This window comes from Trichomycterus rosablanca, chromosome 1 (assembly GCF_030014385.1).
Source record: "Trichomycterus rosablanca isolate fTriRos1 chromosome 1, fTriRos1.hap1, whole genome shotgun sequence".
In the NCBI taxonomy this organism is placed as follows: Eukaryota; Metazoa; Chordata; class Actinopteri; order Siluriformes; family Trichomycteridae; genus Trichomycterus; species Trichomycterus rosablanca.
The window spans coordinates 40509604-40522310 of record NC_085988.1 but is presented as its reverse complement, the minus strand read 5'-3'; the positions used below and the strand labels follow the sequence as shown (position 1 = coordinate 40522310).

Sequence of the window (12707 nt, the reverse complement as noted above, 5' to 3'; positions counted from 1 at the left end):
ATCAGCAGCAGAATGTCTATGTGGAAAGTCAGCTGCTGTTCAGGAATAAGTGCTGAAATGTTTAAATGTGGCCTCCATAATTGCCTTTAATCCTGAAACTTTGCATTCATTCATTTAATTAATTCATTACTCTTAAGTAACCACCTTCTCCTGATGAGAGTTGTTGGTTGTCTGGAACCCAGACACAAAGCTGGAATGCTTTCTTTCACACTTAGATAAAAGTCATTAAAGCCAGTCAACCATTACAGCCAGTTTACCTACTAAAAGGTTTTTGGAAAATGGAAGAAAACCAAAGTACCTTAAGAACATCTAAGAGGGCACAGTGAGAATATGTCTCCTCAAAACAGTAAACGGAGGTGAAAACTGTTCTGCACCGACAATGCTATTCTTTGCACACCTTATACACCTAACTAGCATATCATAGTGAGGGCATAAAAGAGACCAGCAGTCCATATATAAGGTTATTTTAAGTAAATGTGTAAGTCATAAACTGCAGATGGTGCTGCTTTTTATAGATAATTTACTCCAGAAGTCACTGCAGTGTGGTTACCTAAATACATAAATTATAAATAAAGATCTCCAAAGGTCACTGGTTCATTTCTTTACCACATAATATAATAAAACACCAATCAGAGGCACTCACCTAAATGGTGTATGGCCATCGGATGTATGGCCATGTAAGCTTATCATAGGTAAAAGACTGCGGTCATTAAAGTCCTACTGAGAAACATCATAGTCATGCAGCTTAGGAATTTACACTGCTCCTATTTACCGCTTACGTCAGCATAAATAATCACTTCACTACATTTACATTTTCGGCATTTAGCAGATGCCTTTATCCAAAGCGACTTACAGTGTATCACAAAAGTGAGTACACCCCTCACATTTCTGCAAATATTTTATTATATCTTTTCATGGGACAACACTATAGAAATAAAACTTGGATATAACTTAGAGTAGTCAGTGTACAACTTGTATAGCAGTGTAGATTTACTGTCTTCTGAAAATAACTCAACACACAGCCATTAATGTCTAAATAGCTGGCAACATAAGTGAGTACACCCCACAGTGAACATGTCCAAATTGTGCCCAAAGTGTCAATATTTTGTGTGACCACCATTATTATCCAGCACTGCCTTAACCCTCCTGGGCATGGAATTCACCAGAGCTGCACAGGTTGCTACTGGAATCCTCTTCCACTCCTCCATGATGACATCACGGAGCTGGTGGATGTTAGACACCTTGAACTCCTCCACCTTCCACTTGAGGATGTGCCACAGGTGCTCAATTGGGTTTAGTCCATCACCTTTACCTTCAGCTTCCTCAGCAAGGCAGTTGTCATCTTGGAGGTTGTGTTTGGGGTCGTTATCCTGTTGGAAAACTGCCATGAGGCCCAGTTTTCGAAGGGAGGGGATCATGCTCCGTTTCAGAATGTCACAGTACATGTTGGAATTCATGTTTCCCTCAATGAACTGCAGCTCCCCAGTGCCAGCAACACTCATGCAGCCCAAGACCATGATGCTACCACCACCATGCTTGACTGTAGGCAAGATACAGTTGTCTTGGTACTTCTCACCAGGGCGCCGCCACACATGCTGGACACCATCTGAGCCAAACAAGTTTATCTTGGTCTCGTCAGACCACAGGGCATTCCAGTAATCCATGTTCTTGGACTGCTTGTCTTCAGCAAACTGTTTGCGGGCTTTCTTGTGCGTCAGCTTCCTTCTGGGATGACGACCATGCAGACCGAGTTGATGCAGTGTGCGGTGTATGGTCTGAGCACTGACAGGCTGACCTCCCACGTCTTCAACCTCTGCAGCAATGCTGGCAGCACTCATGTGTCTATTTTTTAAAGCCAACCTCTGGATATGACGCCGAACACGTGGACTCAACTTCTTTGGTCGACCCTGGCGAAGCCTGTTCCGAGTGGAACCTGTCCTGGAAAACCGCTGTATGACCTTGGCCACCATGCTGTAGCTCAGTTTCAGGGTGTTAGCAATCTTCTTATAGCCCAGGCCATCTTTGTGGAGAGCAACAATTCTATTTCTCACATCCTCAGAGAGTTCTTTGCCATGAGGTGCCATGTTGAATATCCAGTGGCCAGTATGAGAGAATTGTACCCAAAACACCAAATTTAACAGCCCAGCTCCCCATTTACACCTGGGACCTTGACACATGACACCAGGGAGGGACAACGACACATTTGTGCACAATTTGGACATGTTCACTGTGGGGTGTACTCACTTATGTTGCCAGCTATTTAGACATTAATGGCTGTGTGTTGAGTTATTTTCAGAAGACAGTAAATCTACACTGCTATACAAGCTGTACACTGACTACTCTAAGTTATATCCAAGTTTTATTTCTATAGTGTTGTCCCATGAAAAGATATAATGAAATATTTGCAGAAATGTGAGGGGTGTACTCACTTTTGTGATACACTGTACATTACAGTTACAGTATACAGTCTGAGCAATTGACGGTTAAGGGCCTTGCTCAAGGGCCCAACAGCAGCCGCCTGGTAGTGGTGGGGCTTGAACCAGCGACTCTCTGATTACTAGTCCAGTACCTTAACCACCAGGGCTTAACCATCAGGCTACAGCATGCTCACTAAAATAACTAATTAACAAACAAACACATGCAAAATGGTAATTGAGGCAAAAACCAAACTCAAAGAGCCAAATCAAAGAATGGCTCTGTACAGACAGCCCAAAACCAAAATTTTATATTAAACACCAGACTAATTTGAATATTAAAAAAGAAGCATGAATTTAAAAAGAGGGGTAAAACCTGAATAGTTTGGGGTATTCTGCATTTCCCAATCATGCTGCTGAATTAGCTATGTGCTCAATATGTATTGCATTAGCAATTAAGGAATATTAGTTTAAATTCATACTACTGCAGCTGTTGTATGACACTGAGACACCCTAACCTTCATTTATTTAGCTGTTGTGGAATTTAATAATGGCATCTCTTTTATAATATGGGTAACACTTTATGACATCAGCTTCAAAGTTACTGACACACTTTGTAAGGATGGGTAAAAATATTATGGAGAAATTTGATCTTTGGTATTAAGGCTAATTATGTCTAATTATAAGATCAAATATTTTAGCCACACTTAATTGCTAACAGATGTATACAATCAATTATATAAAATAAATTATATCCTTCTAACTTTGTGTCAACAGTTTTGGGATAGTCATTTCCTGTTTCAGCATGTCTTGGCACTCTTGTGCACCAAGTGTGCTTCATATAGACATATATGCTGCGTCCAAAATCACATACTTATATCACGTACTAAATTTGAGCCATCTTACCAATGACATGTGATGCAGACGTCTCATCGCCACAGTTAAACAATTTTAAAATCAGACAAAATTAATTAAGTCGTTCTCCACAAAGCTACTCATAACGTTGTTTAGGGTTGTACTTAATCATTACATTTTTAATGTTTGTCTTACTCTGCTTTCCGCCATCTTTCTTCTTCGCTACGAATGCCTTTGCAGCTCCAGTTGAATTATGGGATCGATAATCGGACCACAAGTGTGCATTGTTTGCATACTCAAAAAATGGCTACCCATGCAGTGGGTCATCCGGGTACTTTTCACGTACTGTTTAATGAATACTAGGTATTCACACACACTTGTGCTTTCGTGTACTCTTCAGTATGGAAGTATGCGATTTCGGACACAGCCATAGTTTTACTAGTTAGATGTGGAGAAACTCCAGTTTTCTTGCACAGTGCCCTAGCCTCAACCCCACTTAACAACTTTGGGATTAAATGAACCATCAAGTTCAAGAATAAGAGAAATCAAAATTTCAGCCTAGACTGTGGCAAAAAGCTTAATTTTGTGTAAATGAAACAATTTGTTCGTGGAATCATATGTATGGGTAATTAGACTACTATGTCGTGTATTCTAACAACATTTCCAGGGCCTTTACATTTTTGGCATTTTAGCAGACGCTTTTATCCAAGGCAACTTACAATACTGTGATAGTATATATTGTCTAAGCAATTGAGGGTTAAGGGCCTTGCTTAAGGGCCCAACAGTGGCAACCTGCCAGTGGTGGGGCTTAAACCAGTGACCTTTTGATTACTAGTCCAGTACTTTAACCACTGAGCTACAACTGCCCTTACACAAATCCTTTTCTATCCAACTGTATCACAAATCCTTCACTGTACTTAACAGTATGGATTTTTTTTTCTATACAACCATCCTTCTTTTAATGCCAGTACCACATTAAGTGGTTGATGTCAAAATGCAATTCTGCAATACAGGAATACGAGGAAGAGGTATATAACTGTGTATTTATTTTCATTTATGAGAGAAAAAACTGGGGATCTTATAATGCACAAGAATGTGTCATTTAATCACTTTCCCTTCCACTTTTTGTTTGTTTCTACATGTAGTCATGTTTCAGCCTTATTTACATGGTTATAACAATGGAAAATGTGATGTGGGTTTTATCCTGAAAAATGTAATTTAGTATTTTAGCAGGAGATTAGAAATTACTTGCAATTTTAAAAAGACAGTCTAAAAAAAACAAACTAATTATTTTTGGTAAATATTTGTTCTTTTTAGTTCTGGAACCTCAGTGTTCTTCTCTAACCTTATTACTCTATATCATGACAATGACTGGCAAATTGTATACTGTATCATCTTCATTTCTATGCAGAATAAAAGAGTATAAATATCTTTGTGCTGTGCCTGCAATTATACCGGCTCACCACATTATGAAGGATATTGTTTAACAGGGAAGTCTCAAACTACGGCCAGCTGGCACACTTACAATAAGTAACCTTCTTCCAACGGCCAAAGCATATCTCTTTAATCATATATCTTATATTCTTGTTCAAAAGACCAAGTCGAAAATTCATTAAAGCTAACTCGGATAGTCCAGCATAGCCTTTATCAGTTGGCACGCATTACCTGTGACCCTATTTACCCCTTTGTGTTTCATGTTTCTTAAGTGTCTGGATTATGTCCACGTAGTGATTACTGACATACCTACCCAAGACACTTTAAAACTGGTTCTAAATCCAGCCACAAAGAAGACTTAAGGAAATAGCCTGAGATTAGTTTTTCCCCTTGTTATAAAATTAGAATGAAAAGTTATGTTATGATCTTATATACTAAGTCAAATACAACTCAGTTTCTGACTTACCAAAACATGAGTTGAACTTAACAGTAAGAGAAGAATATACTTTTGGTCAAAATAATCAGGGTGACACAGTGCATATAATTATAAACTTGTTATGTCAGTTTGGTCTTGAGTACCAGGGTTATGGGCAATGCCATTTAAAACCAATTTAAAATTAATTGCCCAAACCCTTTGCCCATTTAGACCTTGTCACTACAAGTGTCTTGTATCTGAATTGAATTCTGATTGAGCAGTGATGGAACACTGTTAGAGTTTGATGGGTTTTCTGTTTAAAATAATGATGGTGGCTAAGTGGGTAGCACTGTCGCCTCACGGCAAGAAGGTCCTGGGTTCGATCCCCAAATGGGGCGGTCCAGGTGGAGTTTGCATGTTTGCATGTTCTCCCCATGTCTGCGTGGAGTTTGCATGTTTGCATGTTCTCCCCGTGTCTGTGTGGGTTTCCTCCGGGTGCTCCGGTTTTCTCCCACAGTCCAAAGTGAGCAAGTGAGGTGAACTGGAGACACTAAATTATCCATGACTGTGTTCGATATAACCTTGTGAACTGATGAATCTTGTGTGATGAGTAACTACTGTTCCTGTCATGAATGTAACCAAAGTGTAAAACATGATGTTAAAATCCTAATGAACAAACAAACAAATAAAATAATGACCAGATGTATGTAGGCTGTTAGGCTGCAAAGAAGGGCCAACTCTATATCAGTGACCACGGTTTTGAAATATTATGTCAAACAAGCTCATGGTCTAGTGTCCACCATATTTTGGCCATATAGTTTATGTTCCAGTTAGGTGCTATGGAATGCATGTGGTTGAAAAAGCTTTTGAATACAATCAAAATGCAGGACACATTGAACGTACAAGTGTAATCTGGGCTTGTAAAGTACAGCACTTCTCTCTGTGACTTTATACACAAGTGCAGGGAGTTCACTACACCTACAGCTACACACGTTTGAATACTGAGGGAAGTCAGTGATACTTACGAGGCCGGTGCACAAGCTAAAGACGGCAGGGTGTCCCTGTTGTTCATTGACATGTCCTCGAAAGAAGCAGTGACGCATATCCTCAGTGTTGGGCCCAGGGTCCTCTGGCAATCCCAGGTGCGTTACAGCATAGGTTGGCGCAATGAAGCCTGCATCAGCGCTCAAGTTGAAGTGGAAGCGCTCACCAAATGCCTCGATCCGGTAATGCACTCTGAAAGCTGCTGCCAAATCCTGGTCTGCACTCCTCTTTCTTCGCCTGTAGTGCCGCTGATGTGGGAATGACTCCCCAAAATCATTCAATCGAACCGGAGTTACAATTTCATATGCTGACAGCTGCCTGATGAAACTCTCTGGGGGGAGAAAAAAAAAATACAAAATGTCAAGGTGGTCCATGTTCAGGTGAATATACAAATGACCCCAAATCAGAAAAAGTTGGGACAGTATGGCAAATGCAAATAAAAAATGCAGTGACATTGACTTTAATTTCATTGCATACAGCATGAACCCAAAATATTTCATGTTTTTTCTGGTCAACTTCATTTCATTTGTTAATATATATCTATTCCTGCCTTTCGGGCCTGCAGTGCATTACAAAAAAGTGGATTTGGGGGAAATTTGGGGCTAAAAATCTTGGGGTCATACTGTACAGCAATTCGTTTGACCAGTTTGAAGGTTTATTGAACAAGTCAATCTTTTTCCATTGATCCAATGTCCAGTTCCAGGTGCTTTCAACAGTAAACAGAAGCATGTGACTCAAGAGCCCTATACACATTTACATTTGTATTTAACAGACACTTTTATTCAAAGTGAGAAGTGATACATAGAAGGGTTTTATACACCAGTATTAAAATTATCTGCAATTTGAGCCACTTCAGCCCTTCTGTTGGTCCATACCAGATGCCATAGCCTTCATGTTTTCTGGCATCAATGAGTCTTGGCCACCCAAAACCTCATTGCTTGTCCCTCCTCGAACCCTGTGGGTACTTACCATGGCTGCCTGTCAGCAGCCCTTGCTGTTTTGAGGATACTTCAACCCAGTTGTCTAGCTATAAGGAATTGGCCCTTATCAAAGTAACTCAGGTTTTGATGCGTTCAATGAGTGTATTACAGTTAACTACCATCAGTCCAACATTTAATGACCAAACCATGACATGATCATCAGAGTGTATGTGTATAACGTTATAGGTTATATGTACTATAGCATTTTGCTTTTTGTCATAAACTTAAATAGCTTCAACTACAATGCAATTCATGTTATTTGTTAATCAACGTAGTTTAATATTTAAAAATGTAAGTTACGAACGAAAAGAATCACTATGTACATTAACTGGGTACATTATTGTTGTTAACTTTTTCTCTGTTTGTTAAGACAATGTGACTTAGGAGCCGTTTGGGAGCCAATAGAGGCGACTCCTATTGGTGAACTGAGTCAATTAATATGACTCCATGAATAGAGAAGTGTCAAACGTCATTCTTAATTTAATAACCAGGCATGGCATCACACACCCATGCACTCACTTACACCGTGGGCAAATTAGAGTTACCAAACCACCTCCTGGTGGATCTGGAAACCATGGTTATGATCATGGAACTCAGTGGAACTTCGCCTGGGAGCAATGTCTGTAGGGAGTCTAATACTTCTTTAATTGTTTAATTCTTGACTTTCCTACGGCTACTCTGGTTTCCTGACATCTACCAAAAACAGTGCCAGTAGGTGGACTGGCTACTCTGAATTGTAAAAACAATCACTATGTACATTAACTGGATACAATATTGTTAATACTTTTTCTATGTTTGGAAAGACACTGTGACCTAGGGAGTCAATAGAGGCAACTCCTATTGGTTAACTGAGTTAATAAATATGACTCCATGGATAAAGCAGAAGTGTCAAACATCTTTCTTAATTCACTCAGTTCACTCTTATTAAAGCCGCAACATCACACACCCACTTACATACACCTCGGGAAATTCTAGAGTAACCAAACCACCTCCTGGTATAGTTGGAACTGGAAACTGCATGGTTATGGTCATGGAACTCAAGTTGGACCCTGGGAGCAATGTCTGTAAGGAGTCTAATAATTATTTAATTGTTTAATTCTTGACTTTCCTACGGCTACTCTAGTTTCCAGAGGTCTACCAAAAACAGTGTTAGTAGGTGAACTGGCTACTCTAAATTGTAAAACGTATATGTATATGTAAAATGAATATGTGAAAATGTAAGTTATGAACAAAAACAATCTCTATTGCTGTTGTGGAAAGACAGTGCGGCTTGAGAGCCGTTTGGGAGTCAATAGAGGCGACTCCTATTGGTTAACTGAGTCAATAAATATGACTCCATGGATAAAGCAGAAGTGTCAAACATCTTTCTTAATTCACTCAGTTCACTCTTATTAAAGCCGCAACATCACACACATTTACATTTTCAGCATTTAGCAGACGCTTTTATCCAAAGCGACTTACACAATGAGCTTAACACGATGAGCAATTGAGGGTTAAGGGCCTTGCTCAGGGACCCAACAGTGGCAACTTGGTGGTGGCAGGGCTTGAACCGGCAACCTTCTGTTTACTAGTCCAGTACCTTAACCACTGAGAAATTTTGGAGTAACCAAACCACCTCCTGGTATAGTTGGAACTGGAAACTGCATGGTTATGGTCATGGAACCCATGTGGGACCTGGGTTCGACACTTGTCTATAATGAGTCTGTTTGATTCTTGACTTTCCTACGGCTACTCTGGTTTCCTGACATCTACCAAAAACAGTGACAGTAGGTGGACTGGCTACTCTAAATTGCATCCAGCCTAAAGTACGCAAAACACTTGTGCCCTGCGGCACAGGATTGTGTTCCTTTTCAAAGTTTTCGGGCTGCACCGGACGCACCGCGACCTGGAATATAGCTGCGCGATTAGTGCAAATCAATAAAGAGACAATTAAAGTAGCACGTTTTTGAAAATTTAAGTCCAACAAGTTTGTAAAAATCTGAGTTGTAATTTATATTTATTACCCAAAAACCTTTGCAGATTTGCGCATCTGGGATATATCCTAAAGTTTACCTTGCTTTGGGTGAAGTCGATGCGTGTGCAAGCTCCGGGCGAGTGCAGCAAGGTGACACATAAGTCCCAGCAGCCAGATTGCCAGCGGCATGGTGTTACTCCGGGCAGCACAAGCCGCAGCAGCAGTGGGAGCAGCAGCAGCGGGAGCAGCCTCACCTCTATCCGGCTCTCTGCTCTCCTTCTCCCGGCTTGTCAGAACCAGCGCCTGTGATCCGCGGCTCTCTTCTGCAGCGCCAATCTAATCCAGTGCACTGGCCTCATCGCACAGCAAACCCCCCGTACACCCAACGTCAGGCCCGCGAGTGGCGGCTAACTGGTGCGCGTTCTCGCAGCGCGGACTGAACACCAGCAGTCGGTGCTCGCTGTAGGTTGAGGGTCGCTGCCAACTCGGCGGCTTTCTTTCGGTCATCCATAAGACACCCCCATACACACCAAACTCCGAGCCGAGTTCAGCGCCTGGACACGCCCATCTGAGAACTTTAGCCAATCAGAAAATTCAGTCTGCTACTGAGAAAAGTCCTGAGCTCCACTGACTGCAGGTCATTCTGTTCTGCAGTGCTGGACACGTCGAGATACTTTCATAAAATGCTAGCTCATATCCTAATTAAAAGTACACTTTATACTCAAAAGTATGTGGACATTCGTCCTAATGATGTATTTCTGTTGCTTCAGCAACAATGGGTGTGTAAAACCGATTTTATTGCAGAAATTATATGCTAAGCTCTGATCATTATTCCAGTACCTGAACTGCTGAGCTACCACGGCACAATACAGTGATACCTTGTGTCAAAGTGCGAATATCAGACGAAAATGCATTTGTGTGGCATAACCATCAGATTCACTCTGAAAGCGTCCACATGTGTCTGTGTTTATCTGGATTTTCCGCACTGTTTCACTTTTAAACTTGTGTTACAGCCTGAGGTTCTGAGAAATGTTGAGAATAAGCTTTTTATTTCAGTGTTTTTATATTATATTTGTGTTATTTTCAGTGTATAAGTGTAAAAAAACAACCCCATTATTTTACATTAGCCTAAAATATATGCAGTTTCACGGGATCATGGAACGCATTAACAGGTTTCTCATACATCCTTATGGGAAAAAAATACCTTGAAACTCAATGCCTTTTAAACTCAATGCCACTCCCAGAACCAATTGACAATGAATTTCAAGGTACCACTGTATGTGGTAAAAAATGTAAGCCTAACACTTTTCTGGCATTAAGTAGACACTTTTATCCAGAGCGACTTACAACTGCGACCAAATGCGATACAAGCTACTAGGGGTTAAGAACCTTGCTCATGGGCCCAACAGTGGCACTTGACCATGGTGGAGTTTAAACCAGCTTCACCTTATTGTCCTTATTAGTCAGATACCTGAAGGACTGAGCTACCAGTTATTTGAGGAATGTTTTCCACTTTTTTTAACAAATTAACCAAATTCTCTGGGCACGCTAGCCATATGAGCTTTAAGTCACCTTAAAGTTTCTACAAGCACATCATACCATGGTATCAACATAACTCCAACAAAGCTAAAATAAATACGTGAAATAAAATAATAATAAAAAATCATGAATCTAAAAACAGTTAAAGCTTTTTTTTAAAGCATCAAGGACTAGAGTGAGATCCATTATCTTCAAATGTAGCAAACTTGGACCAGTTGTAAATATATTCAAAAGCAGCCAGCCAGAATAAACTTCTTAGGGACCCAGAGACTGCAGACATCTTTAGTCTTAGCCACGGTCTTTGTTTATGACTCCACAATGTGAAGAAGCATAAATCACATTTATGGGAGGGCAGCAAGGAAGAAAACACACTGCTAACAAGGAGAATTTTCTGTGTTTATTTTACACTGATTTCTTACAAATTGTGTGATAGTAGATCACCAATTGTATTAATTTGTTTATTAATTTATTTATGTTATAAGCACCTTCAGGCCATTGTTATCCAGTATCATACAGACCCTCCCAATGAACTTGTAAAAGGTGCCTTTGCAGTTATAAGTTGGTATATATGCATGAAAATGTTTACAATGCCATTGGTTATGTCTGGTCCTGGTATCTCTATGTGGGATAAAACAGAGTTTTTTAGATTAGAAAATCTAAGCATTTCCTACTATCAATCCCATACATAACAGCAGTTGTAACACAAAGTCCTGTCTAATCTTTGAACAAATACTGATTTACATGAGCATGGCTGCACCTTTAACTCAGTACCATTTAACAACAGTAAATACTGTGCTCACATTGCTTTACTACTCTCATTCATTTTTGCTTTTGACCCTTCACTTTGTGTTGATTATTAACCCAGTTAAATGTACATGGTATCAGTGGTGTTGTTAAGGTAAGCACAATGGTATTCTCACTTTGATAATGGGCTTTTTGGATATTCTGATGTTATTTGGATATTGGTGCATACATGTCTACAAGGTACATGGACTACAAGGACTAATATACTGATATTATTTGGTTATACATTACATCAGTAACATGTCAGGAAAACTAATTTATGTTGTGTAAAATGCAGTTTAACTGACATCTAGAAAGAAAACATTTCCTATGGTTTTACTGATTAACTTCATTGTATTTTATGAATAGAAATACATTACAACACACTCTAAAAACCCAGGAGAGAGGCAAAATAAGCATGAAAAGTTTATAGAATATTTAAATTACAACGTTCCACAATAAGCAGGTGAACTGGTAACAGGCGAGAGAATTGGGTATAAAAGAAAGATCCACCAAAAGGTCAGTCTTTACAAGAAATGATGGTTCGTGGTCTATCACTTTGTGAGGAGAAAATTGCCAGTCAGCTCGAAAACAACATTTCTTAATGCAAGATTGCAAATAATTTAGTCAGGATATCTGGAGAGATCTCAGTCTGTGTAGTCCGTGCAAAGATGGAAACCACTGTTATATGTGTGTAACCTTTGAGCTCTCAGACAGCATTGCATAAGAAGCCGACATGCTACTTTGACAAATATAGTCACTTGGGCTTGGAAATACTTCAAAAAACCATTGTCACTTAACACAGTTCTTAGCTGCATCAATAAATGCAACCTGAAACTCTAATACACAAAGAGAGAGCCGTACATCATTTCTATGCAGAAACACCTCTTTAAGCTCAAGCTCATCTCAGATGGTGTGAAAGACAGTGGAAACATGTTCTGTGGTCAGATGAGTCCACACTTCAGCTTGTTTTGGGAAAAACAGACATCACGTTCTCTGCCAAAGATGAAAAGGACCATTCAGACTGTTATTAGTGAAAGGTGCAAAAGCCAACACCTGTCATAGTATGGGGTGCATCATTGCCCATGGCATGGGTGAAATGCATATGTGTGAAGGTACCAATGATGAATTTTAGAAAGATACATGCTGCCATCAAGGTGAAATTTTTAGCAATAAGATGCCAGGCCTTATTTTGTCCTGGCTACAGAAATGTGGCTTTATAGACACAGGATGTGTGCCTCTCATATTGAAAATGTATGGTGCAGTCTCATTAAAAAGGTAAGGTAAAG

At 39.9% G+C, this 12707-nt stretch overlaps 1 protein-coding gene across 1 annotated transcript in view; it reads right to left on the bottom strand.

Annotated features, from left to right (window-relative positions):
- LOC134321256 (A disintegrin and metalloproteinase with thrombospondin motifs 20-like) overlaps positions 1 to 9477 on the bottom strand; it is a 155588-nt gene extending 146111 nt beyond the window's left edge. Inside the window, exons 1-2 of the mRNA XM_063002890.1 lie at positions 9195 to 9477; positions 6144 to 6493 (exon numbers count right to left, since the gene is read on the bottom strand). Of these exons, the coding sequence (XP_062858960.1) occupies positions 6144 to 6493; positions 9195 to 9285 (441 nt within the window). The 5' untranslated portion in view covers positions 9286 to 9477. The remainder of the gene's footprint in view (positions 1 to 6143; positions 6494 to 9194) is intronic.
- Positions 9478 to 12707: the final 3230 nt, after the last annotated feature.